Raw genomic sequence first — 27,476 nt, 5'->3', positions numbered from 1 at the left:
GTTTTGGTTATTATAGCTTTGTAGTATAGTTTAAAGTCAGGTAGTGTTATGCCTCCAGCTTTATTTTTTTTTGCTCAGTGTTGCTTTGACTATGCGTGGGCTTTTGTTATTCCATACAAATGTCTGTATAGTTCTTTCCATTTCTGAGAAAAATGTCATTGGAATTCTTAAATGTCTTTTGTTCCTTGCTTTCTGATTTACTGTTTGTTTTCTGTTCATGTATGCCATTTTTATTATACTAGTGGGTTTAGATTTTTCTTGGGTTTTTAGATTTATTATACTAGTGGGTTTAGATTTTTCTTGGGTTTTTAGATTTATTATACTAGTGGGTTTAGATTTTTCTTGGGTTTTTAGATTTATTATACTAGTGGGTTTAGATTTTTCTTGGGTTTTTAGATTTATTATACTAGTGGGTTTAGATTTTTCTTGGGTTTTTAGATTTATTATACTAGTGGGTTTAGATTTTTCTTGGGTTTTTAGATTTATTATACTAGTGGGTTTAGATTTTTCTTGGGTTTTTAGATTTATTATACTAGTGGGTTTAGATTTTTCTTGGGTTTTTAGATTTATTATACTAGTGGGTTTAGATTTTTCTTGGGTTTTTAGATTTATTATACTAGTGGGTTTAGATTTTTCTTGGGTTTTTAGATTTATTATACTAGTGGGTTTAGATTTTTCTTGGGTTTTTAGATTTATTATACTAGTGGGTTTAGATTTTTCTTGGGTTTTTAGATTTATTATACTAGTGGGTTTAGATTTTTCTTGGGTTTTTAGATTTATTATACTAGTGGGTTTAGATTTTTCTTGGGTTTTTAGATTTATTATACTAGTGGGTTTAGATTTTTCTTGGGTTTTTAGATTTATTATACTAGTGGGTTTAGATTTTTCTTGGGTTTTTAGATTTATTATACTAGTGGGTTTAGATTTTTCTTGGGTTTTTAGATTTATTATACTAGTGGGTTTAGATTTTTCTTGGGTTTTTAGATTTATTATACTAGTGGGTTTAGATTTTTCTTGGGTTTTTAGATTTATTATACTAGTGGGTTTAGATTTTTCTTGGGTTTTTAGATTTATTATACTAGTGGGTTTAGATTTTTCTTGGGTTTTTAGATTTATTATACTAGTGGGTTTAGATTTTTCTTGGGTTTTTAGATTTATTATACTAGTGGGTTTAGATTTTTCTTGGGTTTTTAGATTTATTATACTAGTGGGTTTAGATTTTTCTTGGGTTTTTAGATTTATTATACTAGTGGGTTTAGATTTTTCTTGGGTTTTTAGATTTATTATACTAGTGGGTTTAGATTTTTCTTGGGTTTTTAGATTTATTATACTAGTGGGTTTAGATTTTTCTTGGGTTTTTAGATTTATTATACTAGTGGGTTTAGATTTTTCTTGGGTTTTTAGATTTATTATACTAGTGGGTTTAGATTTTTCTTGGGTTTTTAGATTTATTATACTAGTGGGTTTAGATTTTTCTTGGGTTTTTAGATTTATTATACTAGTGGGTTTAGATTTTTCTTGGGTTTTTAGATTTATTATACTAGTGGGTTTAGATTTTTCTTGGGTTTTTAGATTTATTATACTAGTGGGTTTAGATTTTTCTTGGGTTTTTAGATTTATTATACTAGTGGGTTTAGATTTTTCTTGGGTTTTTAGATTTATTATACTAGTGGGTTTAGATTTTTCTTGGGTTTTTAGATTTATTATACTAGTGGGTTTAGATTTTTCTTGGGTTTTTAGATTTATTATACTAGTGGGTTTAGATTTTTCTTGGGTTTTTAGATTTATTATACTAGTGGGTTTAGATTTTTCTTGGGTTTTTAGATTTATTATACTAGTGGGTTTAGATTTTTCTTGGGTTTTTAGATTTATTATACTAGTGGGTTTAGATTTTTCTTGGGTTTTTAGATTTATTATACTAGTGGGTTTAGATTTTTCTTGGGTTTTTAGATTTATTATACTAGTGGGTTTAGATTTTTCTTGGGTTTTTAGATTTATTATACTAGTGGGTTTAGATTTTTCTTGGGTTTTTAGATTTATTATACTAGTGGGTTTAGATTTTTCTTGGGTTTTTAGATTTATTATTCGTATAACTTCGTATAATGTATGCTATACGAAGTTATTACGAACCCACTAGTATAATAAAAATGGCATACATGAAGAGAAAACAAACAGACGAAAAGGCTATCTACATCCTAAAGAACCAACAAACACAGAAAACAAACAGTAAATCAGAAAGCAAGGAACAAAAGACATTTAAGACTTCCAATGACATTTTTCTCAGAAATGGAAAGAACTATACAGACATTTGTATGGAATAACAAAAGCCCACGCATAGTCAAAGCAACACTGAGCAAAAAAAAATAAAGCTGGTCTTAAATGTCTTTTGTTCCTTGCTTTCTGATTTACTGTTTGTTTTCTGTGTTTGTTGGTTCTTTAGGATGTAGATAGCCTTTTCGTCTGTTTGTTTTCTCTTCATGTATGCCATTTTTATTATACTAGTGGGTTTAGATTTTTCTTGGGTTTTTAGATTTATTATACTAGTGGGTTTAGATTTTTCTTGGGCAGTGGTGGTTATTTTTCAGGAACCAAACCCAGTACTCCTTTGAGAATTTCTTGTAAGGGTGCCCGTGTGGTGGTGAACTCCCGCAGTTTTTGTTTGTCTGAGAAATATACTATTTGCCCTTCATTTCGGAAGGATAGCCTTGCAGGGTAGAGTATTCTTGGCTGACAATCTCTGTCTTCCAGTATTTTGAATATATCATCCCATTCCTTTCTGTCTTTTAGGGTTTGTGATGAAAAGTCTGGTGTTAGCCTGATTCNGGCTCCCTTATAGGTGATTTGACGCTTCTCTCTTGCAGCTCTCAAGATTCTCTCTTTGTCTTTGAGTCTTGCCAATTTGACTATAACATGTCTTGGAGAAGACCTTTTTGGGTTGAATACATTTGGAGATCATTGAGCTTCCTGGATAGGAAGATCTGTGATTTTTCCTTAACCTGGGAAGTTTTCCACCAGTATTTTGTTGAATATGTTTTCAATGCAATCTCCTTTTTCCTCCCCTTCTGGGATACCCATGACTCGGATATTTGAGCGCTTTAAGTTGTCTGATATCTCTCTCAGATTTTCTTCAATGCATTTGATTCTTTTTTTTTTTTTTTTTTTTTTTTTTTTTTTTTTTTGTTTGCTTGTGTTATTTTAACAGCCCATCTTCAAGTTAAGAGGTTCTCTCTTCAACTTCGACAAGCCTGGTGGTTAAACTCTCCATTGTGTTTTATTTCGCTGAATAGCTTCTTCAATTAGGCAAGTTCTGCTGCATTTTTTTTCAGGGCATTGATTTCCTTGTACATTTCCTCTATCAGGTCCCGTATACTTTTCCTCATTTCATCATGAAGTCTAGCTGAGTTTTCTTGTATCTCATTCAGTTTCTTTAGAATTGTCACTCCAAATTCCTTGTCAGTCATTTCAAGGGCATCTTGTTCTATAGGATCTAGAGCTTGAGATTTATTATCTTTGGGTGGTGTGCTTTCTTGATTTTTTGCGTTTCTGGTGTCTTTTCTTTGATGTTTATTCATTGTGGCAGGGGGTTTCACAGTCCACAGGTTTGACACTATTGCCTGACTAAGATTTTGTTGGGGTTGCCAATTTGGTATGGCTACCTCAGTGATTACTCAGTTGGACACTAGTGTCAGGCAAGTCCAAAATTGACTCCCGGGAAGATGGCGGAGCGTTCGTTCGCACTGCTCCCTCCAGAGAGTCTCAGCTCCCGCGTTGCGCTCCCGTGTTGAGCTCACGCGGCAGCCTCCGCGTACAGAGCCACCCCGGCCACCTCTCGCCACCCCTGGCCCTCCTGGCTCCTGTTCGCGCCGCAGCCTGCTCAGTCTCTCTTCGGCTCGCGGTTCCACCGGCGCCTGGGGCCGGGGAGACGACAGCCCCCTCCCCGGCAGATACCGCTGTTGCCAGACCCCGAGTCCTGGTGGCAGGGCTGCGCAGCCTGGCCCGGCGCTGAGGGTTGTAGCTGCGGTGGCTGAGCGCCGAGTGGCGGGCGACCGCTCCAGGTGGCTTCTTTCCGGGGAGGATTTTGTAAATTTCACAAAATCTAAATTCTTTTTAATAGGAATCCAATTTATCTACAGTTTATGGGATAGCTTCAACTTCAAATAGCATCTTTGCTGAAATAGATAATCACTTTATATACAATAGCTCATTTAGTAGCAAAGAAGACAGCACAAAATTTTTGTGTTACAGGCCAAGGAAAGATGCAGCTAACTGCCTTGTACCCTGTATCCTTGTAGCTCCCTTTTCTTTTCCTTTCTTCACTTCTGTCTCCTGCCCTTTTTCTTCTGCTCTCCAGAATTTAGCATGACTACCACAATTTGAGAAAACTTCCCACCTTCAGGTTCAGATTCTTTTTTAAGTGTCCTTTTCTGAAGCACTGAGATGAGCTGAGGGATAGGAGGGTTCTGAGAGTCTAGTTAGAAGGAGTCAGCAGTTCAGGTTGCACTAGCAAGATGTTGTGGAGAGGAGACACCCTCACTGCCATAACAGCTAATATCTTACTAGTGTTTCAAGTCAGGAGGTCTATACCAATTCTTTATAATCTTTTTCAGAAGATAGAAGAAGGAGGGCATACTTCCCAAATCATTCTATGATGCCACCGTTACCTTAATTCCAAAACCAGACAAAGACATTACAAGAAAAATACAGATCAGTGTTCATGAACACAGACACAAGAATCCTCAGCAAAATATTAGCAAATTTAATCTAACAATGTATAAAAAGAATTACCACAACCAAGTGAGGTTTATACCAGATATGCAAGGCTAATTGGTTCCACATTCAAAAATCAATGAATGTAATCCATCACATCAACAGGCTAAAAATGAAAAATTGCATGATTATATCAATAGATGCAGAAAGAGCATTTGACAAAATCCAACACTCATTCACGCTAAAACTCTTAGTTAACTAGGGAGAGAGGGGTTCTTCCTTCCTACAGCTAATATAATACTTAATGGTGAGAAACTAGAAGCTTTTCCACTAAGATCACAAACAAGACAAAGCTGTGCCTTCTCAGCAGTCCTTTTCAACAATATATTGGAAGTCTTAGCTAATGTAATGACAAGGAAAGGAAGTAAAAGGTATAAAGATTGGGAAGGAAGAATATAACTATCTTTGTTTGTAGGTGACATCATCTTCTATGTAGAAAATCCAAAAGAATCAACAAAAAAACTCCTGGAACTAATAAGCAATTACTAGAAAGGCTTCAGGATATATGGATACAGAAGTCAATCACTTTCCTATATACCAGCAATGAACAAGTGGAGTTTGAAATTAAAAACACAATACAGGGGCCGGCCCGGTGGCGCACTCGGTAGAGTGCGGCGCTTGGGAGCACAGCGGCGCTCCCGCCAAGGGTTCGGATCCCATACATAGACCGGTCCGCTCATTGGTTGAGCGCGATGCAGGTGCGACACCGAGGGTTGCGATCCTGTTACCGGTCACAAAAAAAGACAAAAAGGAAAAAAAAAAAAAACACAATACAACCTACATTAGCACCCCCCAAATTGAAGTACTTTGGTATAAATTTAGCAAAACATGTGCAAGATTTATATGAGGAAAACTACAAAAGTCTGATGAAAGAAATCAAAGAAGAACTGAATAAATTGAGAGGTATTCCAGGTTCATGGATAGGAAGACTCAATATTGTCAAGATCAGTTCTTTCCAATGTGATTTATAGATTCAGTGCAATCTCAATGAAAATCCCAGCAATTTATCTTGTGCATATTGACAAAGTGATTCTGAAGTTTAAATGGAGAGGCAAAAGACCCAGAATAGCCAACACAATATTGAAGCAGTAAAACAAACTTGGAGGACTGACACCACTCAACCTCAAGACTTAATATAAACCTACAATTATCAAGACAGTGTGATATTGGTGAAAGAATAAACAAATAGACCAATGGAACAGAACAGAGAGCCCAGAGATGGACCCACATAAATACAGTCAGCTGAACTTTGATAGAGGAGCAAAGGCAATACAATGGAGCGAAGGTAGTCTTTTCAACAAATGGTAGTAGAACAACTAGACATCCACATGCAAAAAATGGAATCTAGATACAGACCTTCCATCCTTGACAAAAATGAATTCAAAATGGACCACAGACCTAAATGTGAAATGCAGAAGTGTAAAACTGGAACATAACAGGAGAAAATCTAGATGACATTGGGTATGGCAATGACTTTTCAGATAAAACAGCAGTCATGATCCATGAAGGATATAATTTATAAGCTGGGCTTCATTAAGATTTAAAAACTTCTGCAAGTGACAATGTCAAGAGAATGAGAAAACAAGTTACAGACTAGAAGAAAATATCTGCAAAAGATGTATCTGATAAAGGACTACTACCCAAAATATACAAAATTCTTAAAACTCACAATAAGAAAACAAACAATCTGATTAAAAAATGGGCCAAAGACCTGAACAGACACCTCACCAAAGAAGTAATACAGATGGCAAATAAACATATGAAAAGATACCCCACATCATGTATCATCAGGGAAATGCAAATTAAAACGACAGAGGCCACTATACAGCTATTAAAATGGCCAAAATCCAGAACACTGAAAGTACCAAATGCTGATGAGGATGTGGAGCAACAGGAACCCTCATTCACTGCTGATGAGAATGGAAAATGGTACTGCCACTTAGGAAGATTGTTTGGCAGTTTCTTACAAAACTAAACATATTCTTACTTTATGATCCACCAATCGTGCTCCCTGGTATTTACCCAAATGAGTTGAAAACTTACGCCTACACATGAATAACCTGCACATGAATGTTTAGAGCAGCTTTATGCATAATTGCCAAAACTTGGAAGCAACCAAGATGCCCTTCAGTAGGTGACTAGATAAACTGTGATACATCCAGACAATGGGATATTATTTAGCACTAAAAGGAAATGAGATATCAAGATATAAAAAGATTTGGAGGAACCTTAAATGCATATTACGAAGTGAAAAAAGGCAATCTGAAAAGGCTACATACTGTATAATTCCAACTACAGACATTCTAGAAAAGGCAAAACTATGGGGACACTAAAAGACAGTAAAAAGATTAGTGGTTGCCAGGGGGTAGGATGTGAGAAGGGAGGGATGAACAGATGGAGCACAGAGGAATTTTACGGCAGTGAAAATACTTTTTATGACACTATGATGGTGGATATGTGTCCTTATACATTTACCGAAACCCATAGAATGTACACCACCAAGAATGAACCCTAATGTAAACTGTGGGCATTGGGTCATTATGATGTGTCAGTGCTATGTACTTTATGTGATTATGATGTATCAGCATAGGTTCATCGACTATAACAAATATACCACTCTGGTGTGGGATGTTGGTAATGGGGAAGGCTGTCCATGTTTGGGGCAGGAGATATATGGGATATCTCTCTACCTTCCTCTCAATTTTTTTGTGAACTTAAAATTGCTCTAAAAAAATTAAGTCTAAAAAAATTTAAAGAAAGGTAATTAACATTGATATTTAAGAGAAAAATTGTAAGATTCTGTTTTAAAAAAGCAGTGTAGATTTTTTTTTTGATAGAGATTCTTTTTAAGTCACCACTCTTAGAGAATAAAATGTCTAGGGCTGAGCCCGTGGCGCACTCAGGAGAGTGCGGCGCTGGGAGCGCAGCAGCGCTCCCGCCACGGGTTCAGATCCTATATAGGGACACTCAGGAGAGTGCGGCGCTGGGAGCGCAGCAGCGCTCCCGCCACGGGTTCAGATCCTATATAGGGACACTCAGGAGAGTGCGGCGCTGGGAGCGCAGCAGCGCTCCCGCCACGGGTTCAGATCCTATATAGGGATGACTGGTGTGCTCACAGCGCTCACTGGCTGAGCGCGGTGTGGCCGGTCTCAAAAAGGACAAAAAAAAAAAAAAGAGAGAGAGAATAAAATGTCTAAATTTATAAAAATACAGTTAAAATTTTTAACAAATTAAGTTAGTCTTGATATACATAAAATTTCTTCTTAGACATCTTATAAAACAGGGGCTGACAACTTACAGCTTGGTTGTCTGTTTTAATACATAAAACATTATTGAACTATAGCCATGCTCATTTTTTTATATATTGCCTATTGCTGCTTTTGTGCTAGAACAGCAGAGTTGAGTATGGCCCACAAGCCTAAAATATTCACTATCTGCTCCTTTGATAAAAAGTTTTCAGATCCCTCCTGTGGGAGAAACAAATTATGTGAAACAAATTTGAATCCTTTCTGTGGATTCAAATTTCTATATTATCAATATCCTTCAGTCTGAAGAATTTCCTTTAGCATTTCTGTAGTACAGATTTTCTAGCAACAATTTTTTTCAACTTTTATTTATTTGAAAATATCTATTTCATCCTCATTTGTGAAGGATATTTTTGCTGAATATAGAAGTCTGGATTGATGGATTTTTTTCTTCCAGCACATTAAAGACACAGTTCCATTGTCTTCTGGCCTCCATTGTTTCTGATAAGATGATGCCTTTTTTTGTGTTCTCTTCTATTAGTCTGTATTTTTTCTTTAACTATCCTATTATTTTTTCTCCTCCTTCCAGGACTCAAGTTACATGCATTTAGACTGTTTAATATTATCCCACAGGTCAATGAAGTTCTGTTTAGTTTTTTTTAATACTTTGTCTCTCCCAGTTTGTTTAATATCTTTGATCTGTCTTCAAGTTCATTGACTTTTATTGCAATGTTTAGTTTGCTATTAAGCCCATGTAGTGTATTCTTTATTTTAGATATTGTATTTTCAGTTCTAGAATTTCCATTTCATTCTTTTTTTTAGTTTTCATTTCTCTACTAGTTGTTTCCATCTTTTCTTTTAAATCCTTGGACATATATGCACATATAGAACAGTTTATTTTTTAAGTCCTTGTGTGCTAATTTGAACAAGTGGCTCTTGTCTGAGTTCCTGTTGATTGCTTTTTTTCTTGATTATTGGTCATATTCACTACTTCTTTGTATGTCTAGTAATTTTATTGTATGCTATATGAATGATACATAAAGGAGGTTAGATTTTGTTGTCTTCTTTTAAAGGATGCTGAATTTTGTTCTGGCAGACAGTTAAATTACTGGAGGATTCTCTTGATTCTGTCAGGTTTGTTTACACTTTGGTTTTATGCTTTGTTAGTTTTAATTTTGTTCTTATCCCATACTGGCCAGCTGCCAAAAAAGAAAAGAAAAACAAAAAATTTTGTTCTTAGTCTTAGGGTATGGCCCTTAAACTCAAGAATGTGGTCCCTACTCTTAAAGTATAGGCTTATAACATCTCATTTGATACCCAAGATGCTTAGTGAAGATTTTTTACTATGGCTGGTTGGGCAGAGTTCCATTGTCTCCAGTGCTGCGTGACCTCTGTTATTTCTGTTCAGCTCTCAGCCCTGCAGCAGGTGCTGTCTGTTAGGCCCCATGGAGTCTCACCCTTTACATGCACAGCCTGGGCCTTGGCCAAAGATCCATGGGGAAATCCCCATGCAGATTTCTGTGAACCCTCCGTTTCACACCACAGAGCTTCTTCCTGGGTAATATTCTGTCCTACAAATTCTATCTGCTTCAGCAGCCCAAACTGATGATCTCTGCCTCTTCGGCTCACCAAGACTGCACATTCGTGTATATCCCTTCTTTCCAGGATATAGTCTTGTGCTGATGGTTGTCCAGTGCTTGCAAACAGTTTCCTTATATATTTTGTCCATTGAATTAGTCTGTTTCTGTAGCTTATAAGAAAATGCCTGGAACTGGGTAATTTGTAAGAAAACAATTTATTGCTTACAGTTTCAGAGGCTGGGAAGTCCAAAGTCCAGGGAACTCATCTGGAGAGGGTGTTCTTGGTGGTGGCTTTACAGCAATGCAGTGGTCTCACAATGCCTGTGACACCACTGCAGAGAATGGTGGCAGCAGAGAGGGAGAGAGCAGAAAGAGCAGTGGCAGAAAATTGTGGAGCAGAGAGAGAGAGAGATTCTTCATGTACTCTCCTTTTAAAGCCCTCTGAACCATGCCTCTGACCACCATTTACTGTGTCATGGTCCTACAATCCAATCACCTCTTCATGGCCCTACCTTTCAATAACCGTAATAGGACTTCCCAATCTCAACAGTTACAGTAGGAATTAAGTTTCTAATATATGAACTTTATGGGACACAGTTCAATCAATCCACAGCATCCATATTTATAATTGTTTAGGGTGGATTGTACATACTTATAGTTGAGACTCTTAAGAAATGGAGGCAACAGGGAAAGAAATGATTTTTCACTCACTACCACTGACTCCACTGTATCCCTGGGCAGCTTAAGAATGAAAGGTACAGTGTATCAATTAGTAATCATAAATGAATTAGTTAATATATCAACTATAAGGATTACAAAGTTAGAGTAAGCATCATAGGATTAGTGCAATGTAAATAGAGTCATGGTGGTTAGTTTTTAGAAATCATAATATCAATAGAAATAATAATGGATGTATTTTTTTCTTGTAGCTTTAAAGAAGCCCCCTATGTCAATTTCTAATCATGAAAGTCATCAAGCAATCTCCCATCTTTCAACTGGACGACCTCTCTCCCCAAATATGGTTCCAGGTATGAAATTTTATTCTTAAAATTCCATTTGAAAAGCAATTTACTGGCCATGTATTGCTGTAGAGTAAATAAAACATGTCATTTAGCAGGATAGTGAAGTAGCATTCATTCTTTGAGTTAATGTTATATATTTTTAAATGACTGGTAAAAAAGCTCAGGGAGAAATAATCATCTAAAACTGCACTTTGTTTAATGGATTGTTATGGTCTCTTTCTTAAGAACAGAAGAATTATTTGTTTTGCTACTGTAGACTACATTCCCTTTCATCTCTGCCAGGCTGTGTAGATTTATCTTCTTCAAAATGTGTTCAGATTTATCTCACAGAGGCCTTCTGTTATTTACTATACACACCTATATTAAGCTCTTTACTTCATACTTATAAATATATTTATTTTCTACTGAACACTTAATTCGATTTTACAGAAATGTTCTCCTAAAATGAGAATCAATATGATTGAAAGGAGCTGCTTAAAGGGGGTGATGGAAAGGAAAGATGTAAGAGTAAGAGTGACATGGTGGGTTTCTGAATCCAAATTGTTTGTAATAAGGATCTAAATCAAGACATGATGAGGAGAAAAAGAGGGTGAGGGGAAGTGAGGTTACGTCCAGGAAATACTTCTAAAAAAGAATCAAGCGTCAACAGTTGGGAATCATTGTATAGATGAACATGTTTAAGAGATTAGAAATTTCAAAAGCCGTTCTGGGTTTTGGAGATTTCTGACAGCACTATGGAATTTGGAGGGAGGAAATGATACAGGTTTTGTTGCTATGTTAATCTTTGGGTTTCTACTGTATATGCCTTTGGTGCACAGGTTTATAATCAGTAGTGGAGATGCACATCTGGGAATGATTAGGAAACTTCACACAGCTAAAATCACATTGATTACAAGATTTGATTAAAGAAATTAGAATAAAGCTTTAAAAAAAAGTCCATGTGACTGACCAGTGTCAGACAACAGTGTGTCTAAAGCAGATCTTGTGAAATTCTTCTGTGAAAGAATTAGTCTTTTAATTTGATGTTTTTATGTCACAGATTCACACATAAACCACAATGGAAACCCTGGTACTTCAAAACAGAACCCATCTGATCCTCTTCAGCATTTAATTCCAGGCCCAAACTTGGAGAGTGAACCCAGAATTCAAACAGATATACTAAAGCATGCTACCAAGGATAGAGTTGGTGATTTCCATAAATTGAAGCAAAGTAAGAATCAGTTGATGAATATTATGCTAAAAAGATTTCTTTAAATATAATGTTTATTTACAAGCCTGAATTAATGTCTTCATTATTATAATCTCTAACTAATGAATGTGTAGTAAAGTTCTATTGATGTAAAGAGAAAGTGTGATAGTGTTAAAATTTAAAAGAAAAGCAGGGGTTTTTTTGTTTTTGTTTTTGTTTTTGTTTTTTGGCATCTGGCCAGTACGGGGAAAGCAGTTTTAAATGGATGAGACTATTTTAAAGAACAGTTTAAAAAGCTTCTCATCTTCTCCCTGTTAAATAATAAAATTCAGGTGAGTTTATTTTTTTAAAAAAATGCTATTCTCATGAATATAAACTTCTTTGGAGAAATGAGAAAATATATATTTTGTTAGGCTAATGAATGAAAAGTTTGATTAGGAGGGAGACAGGATAAATAGTTTTGAAAAATGGAGCATTTTGAGAGAAACATACACCCTGGGGAGACTGTGATAGAAGAATACTCAATATTGCTTCCTCCTCCATTCCCTCCAATTGCAGTTTGCCTCCTTAGGTGTTAGGAAAGGAGCAGGAGAGTATCCTTTAGATCAGTTCCCCTAACCTATGCTTCTGCTTTTCATGGCTTCTTCCTGCCTTCAACTCTAAATAGAATGTCTTTAAGCTCCAGTTTGTCTATGGTTTTTCTGATGGCTTCTATGGCAGCAACTGTTAAGAGCAGTGTTTAGGCAGTTATTTGTACACAGGTTGCTTGTACACTGATACCTGGATGGTGTTATTTTTGTAAATTTATTTGAGGTATTTTTGTTGGTCTTATAACAGTTATTCACATTTCTACATATATATGAATATATAGTTTACATACAGTTAATTGACTTTCCTTCCTTGATATTTTAAAGCATATCTGTGTATGTTAAAGTATTATATGAAAAACATTTTTATTTATAAGAATGTGGCTAATATTTTACATATAGTGAAAAAAATTTCCTTAAAGTCCTGTTGTAACATTGGCCTGAAAATTTTTATCTCAACAAGAAGTTTATAATAAGAGCATAACAAATAAAATATGTTAATTCAATCATTTCAGATTTTCTTCTAAACTTACATGCATCCTATAAAATTTATTTTATTGTTGACTTACCTGTATATATATATTTTTTAACGAATCTTTAGGAAAGGATTGTGATAGGAAATAATTGCTGGGAAATTATTACCCTCTACAACTTATTTTGAAAAGCGCCTATTGCATTTTAAACACCCCAAATTATTTTCCGTGTATCATTAATGTGTATATATTGAGTTGGAATCAATGCATGTACGATTTTGTGATTTACTTTAATTGACATTATTTCTTACATACCTTTCTGTCTATCAAATAGTTATATACTTGTCATTTTAAATATACCTTGTGTATATATACATATACACATGCACATATATACATATATTTCATTGTGCTTAGGCAATGATAATAGTTTACTTAGGCCTATTCTCTTATTATTTAGGTTATTTCATATTTTCTCATTTTAGTTGTCACGACTATTGCTATCTTTTTTTTTTTCCAAATAATTTCCTATTTCGGGCCAGCCCGGTGGCGCACTGGATAGTGCGCCGCTTGGGAAGCGCGGCGGCGCTCCCGCCTGAGGGTTCGGATCCCACATACAGACCGGTTCCCGCTCACTGGCTGAGTGAGGCGCGGGAGCAACGCCGAGGGTTGCAATCCCGTTGCCGGTCCCCGGTCCGGTACGGGGGCAACACTGAGGGTTGCGATCCGTTGCCGGACACGGAAAAAGACAAAAAAATAAATAAATAAATAAATAAATAAATAAATAAATAAATCTTCCCCTTGTTTTTGATTTTTATTGAGCAATGTCAGATTTATTAATATTAATCTTCAAAACAAACTAAGATCTCAAGAGGAAGATCTGCTTTCAGTTAAAGTCTTCCACAAGTAGCTGTGATTTTTGGAATCCAAAACCCGGTGACGCACTGCTACAGTGCGCCGCTTGGGAGTGCAGTGGTGCTCCCGCCGAGGGTTCGGATCCCACATACAGACCGGTTCCCGCTCACTGGCTGAGCGAGGTGTGGGAGCAACACCGAGGGTTGCGATCCCGTTGCCGGTCCCGGTCCGGTACGGGTGCGACACTGAGGGTTGCGATCCGTTGCCGGACACGAAGAAAGACAAAAAAAAGGAAAAAAAACAAAAAGTATAGTCTTTGGAATGAAATTCCTGGGTCAAAGCTCTTGACTAGCTTTATAGCTCCTATTTCATATTGTCAGGTTGTTCTCTAGAACACCTTTACAGTGTCACTGGAGACATTAAGTTTATCTGTTTCCCTGTGGTTTGGCCACATTGATTTTTATCTCTTTTATAAGGTGTTTACAGTATAATGGTTCCTTAAAGATGTTTTAATAAGCATTTACTTTCTGGTGGCCTATTTCTTTGTGAGGAGTTTTACTGTAATTATTTCTTGGTATATAATCTGTGCATCAGTTTTAACCACTTAGCCTGAAAACTTTGTAGTTGGTCCTATATATTTATATGAAATCTTTATAAATTATTCAGATACTAACCTTTTATAAATTACTTTTATCATAGTTTTCCTCTTCTATTGCTTTTCTTGATGTGAGACTTAATGTTTTATCATGCAAAAGGTTTTTTTAATTAGAAATAATTTTTTGTTGTGATAAAATACACATAAAATTCACCAAAGTGTACAATTCAGTGGTACTTAGGGCATTCACAATATTGTGCAACCATCACCACCACTATAGTTTCAGAATATTTTCATCACCATGAAAGAAAATCCTGTACCTATTAAGCAACCACTCCCTGTTCTTTCCTACCTGCAGCCCCTGAACACTACTAATCTGCTTTCTGTCTCTCTGGATTCACCTTTTCTGGAATTTCATGTATAGGAAGTGATACAATATATGGCTATTTGTGTCTGACTGCTTTTACTTAGCATTATGCTTTTAAGGTTTAGCCATGGGGCAGCATGTATCAGTACTTTATTTCTTTTTATGGCTGGATAATATTCACTTGTATGGATACATTTTATTTATCCATTCCTCCAATGATGGACATTTGGGTTGCTTCCACTTTTTTCGCTATTGTGAATAGTGCTGGTATGAAAATTGATTTATGAGTTTTTGTTGAACACCTGTTTTCAGTTCTTTTGGGTATGTATTTAGATGTGGAATTGCTAAGTCATATGATAATTCTATGGTTAGCTTTTTGAGGAGCTGCCAAACTATTTTCCACAACATCTGCACCATTTGGTATTCCCACCACCAATGAACAAGAGTTCTAGTTTCTTCACATCCTCACTAATACTTATTTTCCTTTCTTTCTCTCTTCCTCTCTTTCCCTTCCTCCCTCCCTTCTGTCCTTTCTTTTAAACATTGCCATCCTAGTGGAGGTAAAGTGGTATTTCTTGTGGTTTTAATTTGCATTTCCCTAATGACTGATGACATTGACCATCTTTTCATGTACTTGTTGGCCATTTGTATATCCTCTTTGGAGAAACGTCCATTCAAGTCCTTTGGCCATCTTTTAATTGGGTTATTTGTCTTTGTTGTTGAGTTGTAAGAGTTCTTTATTTTGAGTATGAGTCCCTCATCAGATATATAATTTGCAAATATTCTAGTTCATTTTATGGTTTGTCTTTTCATGCTCTTGATAGTGTCCTTTGATGTACAAAAGTTATCAATTTTTTCTTTTGTTGCTCATGCTTTTGGTGTCATATCTAAGAAGCCATTGCCAAAATTACAGTCATAAAAGATTTCCCCCTTAGTTTTCTTCTGAGAGTTTTATAGGTTTAGCTTTTATATTTATGTCTTTGATCCATTTTAAGTTAATTTTTGTATATGGTGTGAGATAAAGGTCTAACTTCTCCTTTTTGTATGTGGATTCCAGTTGTCCCAGCACTGTTTGTTGAAAAGACTCTTCTTTCCCCATTGAATGATCTTGGCATCCTTGTTAAAAATCAGTTGACTTCGGGCCGGCCCGGTGGCACACTGCTACAGTGCGCCGCTTGGGAGCACGGCAGCACTCCTGCCGAGGGTTCGGATCCCACATACAGACCGGCCGCTCACTGGCTGAGCGAGGTGCGGGCGCAACACCGAGGGTTGCGATCCCGTTGCCGGTCCGGTACGGGCGCGACAGTGAGGGTTGCGATCCGTTGCCGGTCACGAAAAAAGACAAAAAGGAAAAAAAAATCAGTTGACTGCAAATGTATGGGTTTATTTCTGGATTATCTGTTCCTTTGGTCTATATGTCTGTCCTTATGCAGGTATCACACTGTTTTCATTATTAACTTTGAAGTAAGTTGTGAAATTGGCAAGTGTGAGTCCTCTAACATTGTTCGTCTTTATAAGATTATTTTAGCTATTCATGATTCCTTAAAATTCTATGTGAATTTTAGGATCTGCTTTTTTATTTCTACTAAAATGGCAATTGGAAGTTTAATAGGAATTGCACTGAATCTGTAGATCGCTTTGGGGAGTATCACCATCTTAATATTAAGTCTTCCAATCCATGAATACAGGGTGTCTTTCTGTTTATTTAGGTTGTCCTTAATTTCTTTCAGCTATGTTTTGTAGTTTTCAGTGTACAAGTTTTGTGCCAACTTGGTTAAATTTATTCCTAAGCATTTTATTCTTTTGATGTTGTTATAAAACAAATTGTTTTCCTAATTTTCTTTTCAGATTGTTTATTGCTAGTGCACAGAAATATGACTAATTTTTGTGTGTTGATCTTGTATCCTGCAATTTGCTAAATTTGATGCAAAAGGCTTTTATTTGTATATATTCAGGTGTATCTATATTGCCTCTTAGGACAACTTTCACTTCTTTTGTAGAAAATCATCTATTCTCCATCTGGGCATAAATATACTACTCAGTTTTCTTCCCTAATTGATTATTTGATCTATCAGAGCTTACAATGATCCAAATTAGTTTTTCTCTATACTGATACACATTTGTCCTAGGATTCTTATTTTTTATTTTTTCTTTGATATTACTTCTAGTTTATTCTGTATACAATAAAATATTTCATTGTTTTTAACCTATCTTCAGAATTTTCATTTTTATCTTTATCCCTAGCATATGGGTTTGAAAATTTCTTGTCTTTATCCCTAGCATATGGGTTTGAAAACTACTGCTTTATAATAATTTGAACTTACCTTAAAGTTTAAAGAGCTACTTTTCCCTTTGTTCTTCCAAATGAATTTCACATTGAGTTTATCAAGTTCTATAACTAGTTTTCACAAGCCTTAATTTGTATTGAATTAAATTTACATATTAAAATGGGTATTTTACGGTTTACTGTCTTTAGTCCTTTCATCTAAGACTCCATTCACTTATGTTTTATTTATTTATTTATTTTTTGTAGCTGGCCAGTATGTGGATCCAAACCCTTGACTTTGGTGTTATAAAACCACACTCTAACCAACTGAGCTAACCAGCCAGCCCCCCATTCATTCATGCTTTATTTGATTCACTGTAGTCTTACACTTTTCTTTGAATAAATATCTGATTTCCCAAGTTCAATTGATATCCAAGTACTTACTGTTTTTTCTCATTATTTAAAAATGGAATACTTTTTTCATTGTATTTCCACTTGTATATCACTATTATATAGATTGTAATTCACTTTTTGGTATTTCTCATTTCTTGCAACTTTGTACTCATTCTTGTGTACAATAAATTCTTTTTACAAGAATTTTAAAAGATATACTGTCTTGTCAATTGTGGAAGTGATTGTATATAATTATTTATTTTTTATAATATTTGACTTAAATTACTCTCACCAGCATTTCTACTACTGTTTAAAATTTTAAATGCAAGTGCTTTTCCATTTAGCATAACATTGACTCTTGGGATTAAATTTATATTTCCTTTTTTAAAAAAATCATTCAGACCAAAGTATTTTAAGGTTTTAAATACGAAAATATGTTGAATATTGTTAAATGCCCTCTTAGAATCTGTGGATCTATGATTTTTACTGTCATTTCTGTTTATATATAATACATTATTAATGTTCTTATGTTCACCTAATCTTGCTTTCTAGAGGGTAAATACTATTTAGTCATAATGAAAATTTATTTTTTAAATTCAGTTTTGCCTTATAATTTTTTTCTTGTCAATTTATTTATTAAAATAATTTGTCTCAAAAGTTTCAGTATCGCTCACTGGCTGAGCGAGGTGTGGGCGCAGCACCGAGGGTTGCGATCCTGTTGCCGATCCTGGTCCGGTACGGGCGCAACACTGAGGGTTGCGATCCGTTGCCGGACACGAAAAAAGACAAAAAGGAAAAAAAAAAGATTCAATATAAGGGCCGGCCCGTGGCTCGCTTGGGAGAGTGTGGTGCTGATAATACCAAGGCCAAGGGTTCGGATCCCTATATAGGGATGGCCGGTTAGCTCATGTGGTGCTGACACCACCAAGTCAAGGGTTCAGATCCCCTTACTGGTCATCTTTTTAAAAATTTTTTTCAATATATTTTAACAGAAGGATTATTTGAAATAAACTTTAAGTTCAAGGAACGTTTAGAGATAATCTAATGCCCTGCTACTACTCAAAGGATACATTAGTGGACCGGGAGGATTCCTATCATTTGTGATTGCTAAGAAGATTTCAGGTCCTGCCTTAGACCTTATTTTATGTACAGTAAAGTTTGAGACTCTGCTCTAATTTGATCCTCTCATTTTACAAACAAGTTAGATCCAGAGAGGTTAATTTGCTTGAGTTAAATATTGAAACAACCAGGACTATTATCTGGGTCCCCTATCTTCCACTTCACTGCTCTTTTTAGTTGTATCACACCACTTCCTCTATACTTTGAAGTTTTAGAAAAATTCTTTAGTATTTTCTTGTTCTATTTCTAGCTTACTCCTAATCATACTTTAAAACCCTCTTGTGCTACTACCTATTTGATGAAGCCCTTTATCATATCCGTACTATTTCATACTACTTCAGTTCATTGAACACTTTCATTAGTGGCATATACACTAATATATATGCCACATTATTCTGTAATTAACTGTTTATATATCCGACTTCTCTGTTAAAGTGGTTACTCCACGAGGACGGGAATTCTTACTCTTTTTTTGTTTTCTCAGCCTAGCGTGCACATAGTAAGCATTTTTAAAACTTATAAAATTTTAAGTTGAGAATTTTATTAATCTGTAGGTAATCATACAATCAAATTGTTTACTTGATCATTACTTATAATAATTATGGGAAATTTCCCATTTTTAATTTCTTTTTGTGGGATCCGAACCCTCGGCGGGAGCGCCGCCGCGCTCCCAAGCGGCGCGCTGTAGCAGTGTGCCACTGGGCCGGCCCCTTAATTTCTTTATTTTAAAATTTTTAGTCCTGAAACTTTTATAGTCTTTCTTTTTTTAAAATTGTAGTTTATCAATTGTTTACATTTTTTATTTTTCAAAAACCCAACTACTAATTTTGCCACTTTTTAATTTCCAATCTGTCTTATATTTTATTGCTACTTCTGAGTTGTCTCTTTATTTCCTTTTTAAGTTTTTAGGTAGATACTTAATTCTTCACACTTTTTTTTCTTACTAATATATTCACTTAAGCCAACTTTTATTGAATTTATGTGCAATTTCTCCTCTGTCGTTTGGTAGTGTACCTTGAATTTTTATATTTCTATTTCTACTGTCTTTTAAGAATATTTTGCCATATCATTGTGATTTTATTCTTAATGAAGAAGCATTAAGAGCATTATTTTTCTCTATGTTTTTAAAAATTTTTATTATTTTGATACATTGTAATTGTACATATTTATGGGGTACAATTTGATGTCTTGATACATATGTGAGAGTACTTTGTAAAGTTCATGGAAAGAAAAAAGTGGGGGAGCTGGCTCGTTGGCTCAGTTGGTTAGAGTGTGGTGCTGATAACACCAGGTTCAGGGTTTGATCCCTGTACTGGCCAGCTGCCAAAAAAAAAAAAAAAAAAAAAAGTTCATGGAAAGATTCATATTGTCTTTTAATTCTATTTTTCTAAAAACTTTTTAAAGTACCTTCATATATGTTGTATATTGGGTCAGGGTAGTTAGTGTATCCATTTCTTTATGGTTTTCATTTTTAATTTTATTTCTCCATCTGTATTCAAAATAAGAACATTTGGAATAGCAGATGAGGGATGAGCCTGTATGTTCATTAGGAAGATTAAGGATGGCCAGGCTTTTGTTGAATTTGAAAAATGTGATCTTGTGTTAGGCTAGATCTATGTGTTTCCAAAACTTTGTTAAATAGCAAAAATAATATTTTGCAGAAATTGAAAACTTATGGCTCATGGCCATGTCCAGCCAACATATAAGTTTTGTTTGGCTTACACAGTGATTTTTTAAAAAATCTAAAACTGTTGCCAATATTTAAAAATCAAGAGATTTCACATAAAATTCCTAGTATCTGGGTTCTATTAAACCAGAATATTTGACACAGTTACTGGAACTGATTATGACTGTTCCCTTTAGAATGAGACTTGCCCCGTCCAGTTTCTTATAAACACATTCTAACATAGTATTTCCATTTATGTTACATGCCTGATGCCTGTATGTGTTGGAGTTTGTAACCCCTTTCTATAGCATGAGAGTATAGAAGAGAAACCTTGGAGCTGATTGAGAGTAAGGGCTTAGCTATTTGGAACCCATGGTAGTATAGAAGTACATGAGATTAAGCTGAGCTTGAGAAGGAAGTATTAACTGTGAAATTTAGCAAGTAAGGATCATCAGAATGAGAAGTTATATTGAAAAATGGTAAATGAAGAGATTGTGGTCTTGAGAGAAAAGATATTACACTGATAATGTCAGAGGTAGAGCAGTGTTGTCAGAATGAAGCCTTGATGAATGGAAAATATGAAGTAGGAACAGAAAGAAAAAGTCTGATTATGTGAAGGAATCTCTTTTTCTATCCTACTTGACTATTTCTCCATTATGGAGCCAGAACAAGTATAATCTTAGTCCATATCTACATCTGATTTTACTTCATCTAGAGACCAAAGTTATATGGAAAGATCAACATGTGCAAATGACAGTAGAAGTTTAAACAGGTATGAATTATAAAAGCACTTGATCCTGTAGGTACAAAATGATGTACAGTTAAAATGTTGAAAATTTTATTGAAAACACTGACTAAGATATGGGGAGGAAAAACCCTTAAACTTTGTATAGTGATCATTACAAATTTTGTGGTACTTTTTATTTTATTTTTTTTACTGTTCTTTCCAAAACACTATGTGGTACTTTTAAATTTAGTGTTTTTGTTTTATAATTTAACATTCCATATTTATATATTTATAAAGATGTGCATATTTTTGTAAATTTAATATTAGCCCATCATGCAAAAATGGCTAGAATATTTTTTGGTATATTTCGTCATATTTGGAAGATATGTTTGGGTTGGTTTAATTTAAAATGTGGAGTGTAGTCTATATGGTGTCACAAAATATAGTTCAGGGGATACTTCCTCCAAAATAGTTGAAACTGAGAATCCATGGGAGGCCCACCTGTTTGCCAGTTAGGAAAGACACCATATGTATTTATGACTTGAATAGAGAAAACATTTTACTTCAAATGTCAGTCCCATATTGAAAGTCTCAAGGGGAGTTACTCCAAATAGTAGGTAGTGATTGTTGATCATGTTGCTTCTCATATGGATTTTTCTGTATAGCAGCAGGGATTTATTTATTTAATAGTGGTTAATGATTCTCCTGAACAATGACTGGAGGGGCAAGTTAGTGTATCAGAATACCTGATTTTCTTTTATATATGGAATTTTAAAATATTTTTCAACCTCTGGTCCAGATGACTTAGTGAGTTCACCTTTGACATGTCTGCTCTGCTCAAACAGATACCAATGATAGATAAAATTTTAAAAAGAAAACTAAAAATATACTGAAAAGCTTAAAAACATGGTAAATGTTTCTGTGGTCAAGAAACAAAACAAAAATGCAAGATGAGGGCTAGCCACTTAGCTCAGTCAGTTAGAGTATGGTGTTGAAACACCAAGGTCAAGGGTTTGGATCCCCGTACTGTCCAGCCACCAAAAAACAAAAAAACAAAAAAAAAGGGACCGAATAATTGGATCTGTTGGACTCCAGGTCTTGAAATGAAGGTTTCCGGGAATTTGGTTCTTGAGAGCAACAAGACTAAAATGGCACCACTTATAATGGGAACCAGGCATACTGCTTATAGGTAGGATGTAATTACTGTCTCATCCCCCTTGGTAGAGAAAGCAGAAAATAAAGTATTGCTGACTACATCAACAACTACAAAGTCTAGAAACCTGAAGCCTTATGGAGATATGAATTTACAGACACAGCCTTGTGATCATGCACTAACCACCACCAACATTGGTTTTATATTGAATCTGTGCTATCACCAGTAGCACGATAGAAGCTCTGAAATGTGAAATAAAATCTCATCCTAGACTGGAAAACTAGGTGAAAGCAGCTTGAAAAATGAGTAGATAACATGGGTGAAACCAAAGAGAGAAACATAAACAAATACCACCCACTGAAAATTAGCAAACCCAAACTACAAAAACATGAAAAATGTTAATGCTAAGAGAGATATCCAACACATCAACAACTGGAACATGAAAATGATTTTATGTAACAGTCTATTAAAGACTTTAAGTATGTTTAAAGGTGCTCAAAGAGATAAATGAGGGAATAACTAAAAAAAGAGGTTAAGAAACAGGCAGAAATAAAAACAGACATAAAATACAATTATATATTTTAGAAATGAAAAATATAATCATTGAAATAAAAACTCAATGTATGAGCTAGTAGACCATGGACGTAGTTGACCAAAAGGAATTTGGAAGTTTGTAATGAGGTATTCACCCAAGAATGTAGCAACAGAGTGGCAAAGAGACAGACAGACAGACTGATACAGATATGAATATATGTCATATGTATATATGACAGATAAGAGAGAAGATGTATGTATGTCTAAAAAGGAGTTTTGAGAGGAGACTGGAGGAAATGATGGGTAATCAATACTTGAAAAGAATTTTCAAGAATTTGAAGAGCTGAGAATTTTCCTCAATTGAAGAAAGACATGAGTTCTTAGATTGAATGTACTTACTAAGTATCAGATAAGATAAATGAAGAAAATACTTGCTTTTAGGCATTGTAGGAAACTTTAGAACATCAAAAAATAAAGGAAAAAAACTTAAAGGATACCAGAAAATACAGATTATTTCCAAGGAATGACAATTATATTGACAGTAGATTTTTTATCAGCAAATCAAATGCCAAAAGATAGTAGAGTAATATTTTTAGTGCGGTAAGTAGAAAATAACTGCCAACGTAGAATGTTATACCAGCAAAATGAAGACAAAATGAAGTCATATTCAGTTACATAAGACTGAGTTTACCAATCATAGACTTTCAATGAAAGAAGAGTACAGTTTATTTTTTAGTGAAAAGAGAATTGAAGAGGAATAATAACAGCTACAAAAATTGGGAACTCAAATTGATCAAAACTATTAATAAAGGGCCGGCCCGTGGCTCACTCTGGAGAGTGTGGTGCTGATAACACCAAGGCCACAGGTTCGGATCCCATATAGGGATGGCCGGTTAGCTTACTGGGTGAGCCTGGTGCTGACAACACCAAGTCAAGGGTTAAGATCCCCTTACCGGTCTTCTTTAAAAAAAAACTGTTAATAAATTTAATTAGCTATTAGCAGTAAAAACAAACAAAAAATTGCAATAAAAGAGATGGTGTTCAAGGGTAAAGTGAGCTAAGGTCCGTGTCCTGTTCAGAAAGAGGACAGAAATACTGAATGTTTTCAGATTTTGTTAGAAAAATTTATAAAGTATGTATGCTTAGAAATTAAGGGTAATCACTAAAAGAATAGGTATATGGTATACAGCTTCCACCCAACAGTGGGTAGAGGAGGAAAAGGAGGTAATATTGAAAGAAAAGAAGAAGAAAATCTAAAGAAGGGTCTATAAACATTAAAAGCAAACAAATAAGTTTAAATATGAGAGTACTTCAAAAAAGTTTGTGGAAAAATAGAATTAAAGATAATATGAATCCTTCTATGAACTTTTTTTTTGGTTCCTGTTTTTGGCATCTGGCTGGTAAGGGGATCCAAACCCTGGACCTCAGTGTTATAACAACATGCTCTAACCAACTTAGCCCCCATGAACTTTTTGAAGTACCTTTGTACTGCAATAATCACAATAAATATAAACAGACTAAAGTTATTTGTTAAAAGAGGATAAAAGGATACCAAAAAAAAAAAAAAAAAAAATCCAGGAGCATGGAGGAAAAAATCTAGCTATGAAGGGTTTATAACTAAATATTAAACACACACACACACAGATAATGTAAAAATAAAAGGATTATAAAAGATATTCCTCACTTCTGGGTATATACCAAAAAGAATCAAAGAAGGGACTTGAACTGGTATTTGTATACCCATGTTCATAGCAGCAGTATTCACAATACCCAAAAGGTGGAAGAACCCAAATGTTGATTGACAAATGAATACAAATGAAACAAAATGTGGTATAAACGTATAGTGGAATACTATTCAGCCTTAAGAAGGAAGGAAATCCTGATAAATCCTACAAGATGGATGAACCTTGAAGACATTATGCTAAGTGAAATAAGCCAGTCATAGAGGACAGATACTGTAGGATTCCACTTACATGAAGTACCTAGAGTAGTCAAATTCACAGAGACAGAAAGTAGAATGGTGGTTGCCAGTGTCCAGGTTGTGGAGGGGGAGTTATTGTTTAATGGATACAGAGTTTTGTTTTGGGAAGATAGAAAAAGTTCTGGACATGGATGGTAGTGATGGTTACACAATAATGTGAATGTAGTTAATGCCACTTTAATGTATACTTAAAAATGGTTAAAATAGTAAATTTTATGTAACGTGTATTTTACCACAAATTAAAGATATCCTGTGGTGAAAACTAATTGAAAGAAAGCTGACGTAAAGAATTAACAATTGACAAAATAGATGTTAAGGAAAAAGGAAAGATTAATATAAAAAAGAATGATCTAAAAAGAGGAAATCATCATCTAAAAACATAGCTGGGAAATAGTAAGACAAAAAGCTGACACAATTTTAAGGAGTAATCCACAACTACATAACGTGAACAATTTTAGTACATTTCTATCAAAACTTATAAATCACAGAACTACAGAAATTTTGAATCAAAAATGATCAAATTTTTACCTACACTTAAAGAGAAAATAAACATTTTTCAAGTACACATGGAGCAATTACAGAAAATTGTCTAGATACTAGGGCACAGGGAATCTCAATACATTTCAAGGAATTTATATTATGAATAGTATTTTTAAGCCCCCTGTATTTAGAAACAAACAAACAAAAATCAATCCTAAATAACTTATGGAGATTTATAATGCACATTTCCAAATTTACAGAACTAAACATTAGTACGAATACTACACACAGGAAAACATGAGTGATACATCTGAATTAGTACTTAAAACTAAACTTTTGGCCTCAGAAGCATTAAGAAAAAAAAAAAAAAAAAAACCCTAAAAATTAAATGAATTGAATTCAGTTAAAAAATAGTAGTAGTAAAAATAGTAGTTATGGTAGTATTTGTACTACTACTAATGATGGTACTAATCATAGCTAACATTTGAGTGGTTACTATTTTCTAGTTGTTCTAAAGCATTTTATATGTACAAACTCATAACAAACTGATCTTTGGATACTATCCTTATTCCTATTTTATAGACTGGAAGCATACACAAAGAAGGTGCATAACACTTCCAAGATTACTTAGCTAGTAAATAGCTGAATAAGGGTTTGAACCCAGGTAATCTGGCTTCAGAGAAAGAGGGAGAACAAGAATATCAAAGGAAACCTAAGGAAAGTAGAAGGGAAGAAAAAGTAAAGACAACAGCAGTCATAAATGAAATGAAACTGATTAGATGGGAGAAAAATGATAAAACTATAGTAATATGAATGAAGTAGAAAAAATAAAAATATTCAGAGCAACAAGGAGGGTTTTAACTACTGATGCAGTAGTGATTTAAAAATTACATGAGGCTGGTCGTTGAACTCAGTTATTAGAGCAGAGCACAGCCTTGTAACACCAAGGTCAAGGGTTTGGACCCCTTTACCAGCCAGCTGCTGGGAGGGAAAAAAAAAGAGAAAGTCACAAGAAAATATATGAAAAGCTTCAACATTAAATTTGAACACTGAGATCAAACGGATAACTTTCTGGAAAACTATTGTCTTAGTCTTTTTATGCGGCTATAACAAAATATCACAGACAATAGATTTTTTATTTTTGGATGCTGGCCAGTACAGGGATCCGAACCTGTGACTTTGGTGTTATAAGGCTGTGCTCTAACCAACTGAGCTAACCCGCCAGCCCTGACAATAGAAATTTATAGTCTTTTTTATAAAACAATTTTTATAAACAATAGAAATTTATTTCTTATGGTTCTGGAGGCTGGGAAGTCCAAGATCAAGGCGCCAATAGGATTGGTGAGGGCGGCTTTCCGATTCCAAGATGGTGCCTTGTTGTTCCATCTTTATATCCTCATATGGCAGAAGAGCAGAAGAGAGTGAGCCCACTCCCTTAAGCCCTTTTCTAAGGGCCCTAATCCCATTCATGAAAGCAGAAACCCCATGGCCTAATTACCTCCTCTACATGCCCCACCTTTTAATACCACTGCAATGGGGATTAAGTCTTAACATGAATTTTGTAGGTGGACATATTCATGCCAAGGCAATTATTAGTTACCAAAGTCTTCTCAAGAAGATTTGAAAACAGATAAACCAATAACCAGTAAAGAAGTTGAATAGATAATAAAAAAATCTCACTCTCACCCAAAAAGAGACTGTTAAAAGTAATGAGAGTTTAGCTATATTACTAAATTCAGGGTCACTGTATGAAATCGATAATGAAATCAACCAAACAAAAAATTGGTTCTTTGAAAAGACCAGTGAAATTGATAAGGCCTCTAGCACAGATCAAGAAAGAGAGAGATGGTACAAATTCTTAATATGAGGGATTAAAAAAAAGAATATCAGTATAGAACCTACAAATAATATTAGAGGATATTTTATTAAATGTTATGAACTCAATGCCAAAGAATTTGAAAAAAATTTTTCTTTTTAGCGTAATATTTGTTTTTATTTATACATTATTTAAATAATTTATACAGTGAATATACATCATTCCAATTTATATTATATAAGTTAATACAAATATAAATAATACAAATTATTTACATATTAAATATTTGAGTAAATTTTTTTAAAAAATTTTATTTTGTCAATACACAATGTGGTTGATTATTGTAGCCCAATACTGAAACCTCCCTCCCTCCTCCCTCTGCTCCCTCCCACCCAACAATATCCTTTGTTTGCTTGTCGTATCAACTCCAAGGAACTATACTTGTTATGTCTTCTTCCCCTCCCCAGTTTTTTTGTGTCTGTGTGTGCGTGAATTTATTTATTTATTTTTAGTTCCCACCCACCAATAAGTGAGAACATGTGGTATTTCTCTTTCTGTGCCTGACTTGTTTCACTTAATATAATTCTCTCAAGGTCCATCCATGTTGTTGCAAATGGCAGTATTTCATTCGTTTTTACAGCTGAGTAGTATTCCATTGTGT

The 27,476-nt window shown here is 34.7% G+C and overlaps 1 protein-coding gene across 2 annotated transcripts in view; it reads left to right on the top strand.

Annotated features, from left to right (window-relative positions):
- The window catches only part of CASC4 (cancer susceptibility candidate 4), a 105,504-nt gene that overhangs the window by 57,393 nt on the left and 20,635 nt on the right, over window positions 1–27,476 (top strand). For both annotated transcript variants that reach the window (XM_008574101.1, XM_008574100.1), the window contains exons 7-8: window positions 10,522–10,620; window positions 11,654–11,824. In XM_008574101.1, coding sequence (XP_008572323.1) covers window positions 10,522–10,620; window positions 11,654–11,824 — 270 coding nt within the window. The remainder of the gene's footprint in view (window positions 1–10,521; window positions 10,621–11,653; window positions 11,825–27,476) is intronic.

The sequence above is a fragment of the Galeopterus variegatus genome, unplaced genomic scaffold (genome assembly GCF_000696425.1).
Source record: "Galeopterus variegatus unplaced genomic scaffold, G_variegatus-3.0.2 Scaffold997, whole genome shotgun sequence".
NCBI classification, from domain to species: domain Eukaryota; kingdom Metazoa; phylum Chordata; class Mammalia; order Dermoptera; family Cynocephalidae; genus Galeopterus; species Galeopterus variegatus.
The sequence above is the reverse complement of the archived record's forward strand: the minus strand, read 5'-3'. Positions and strand labels throughout refer to the sequence as shown.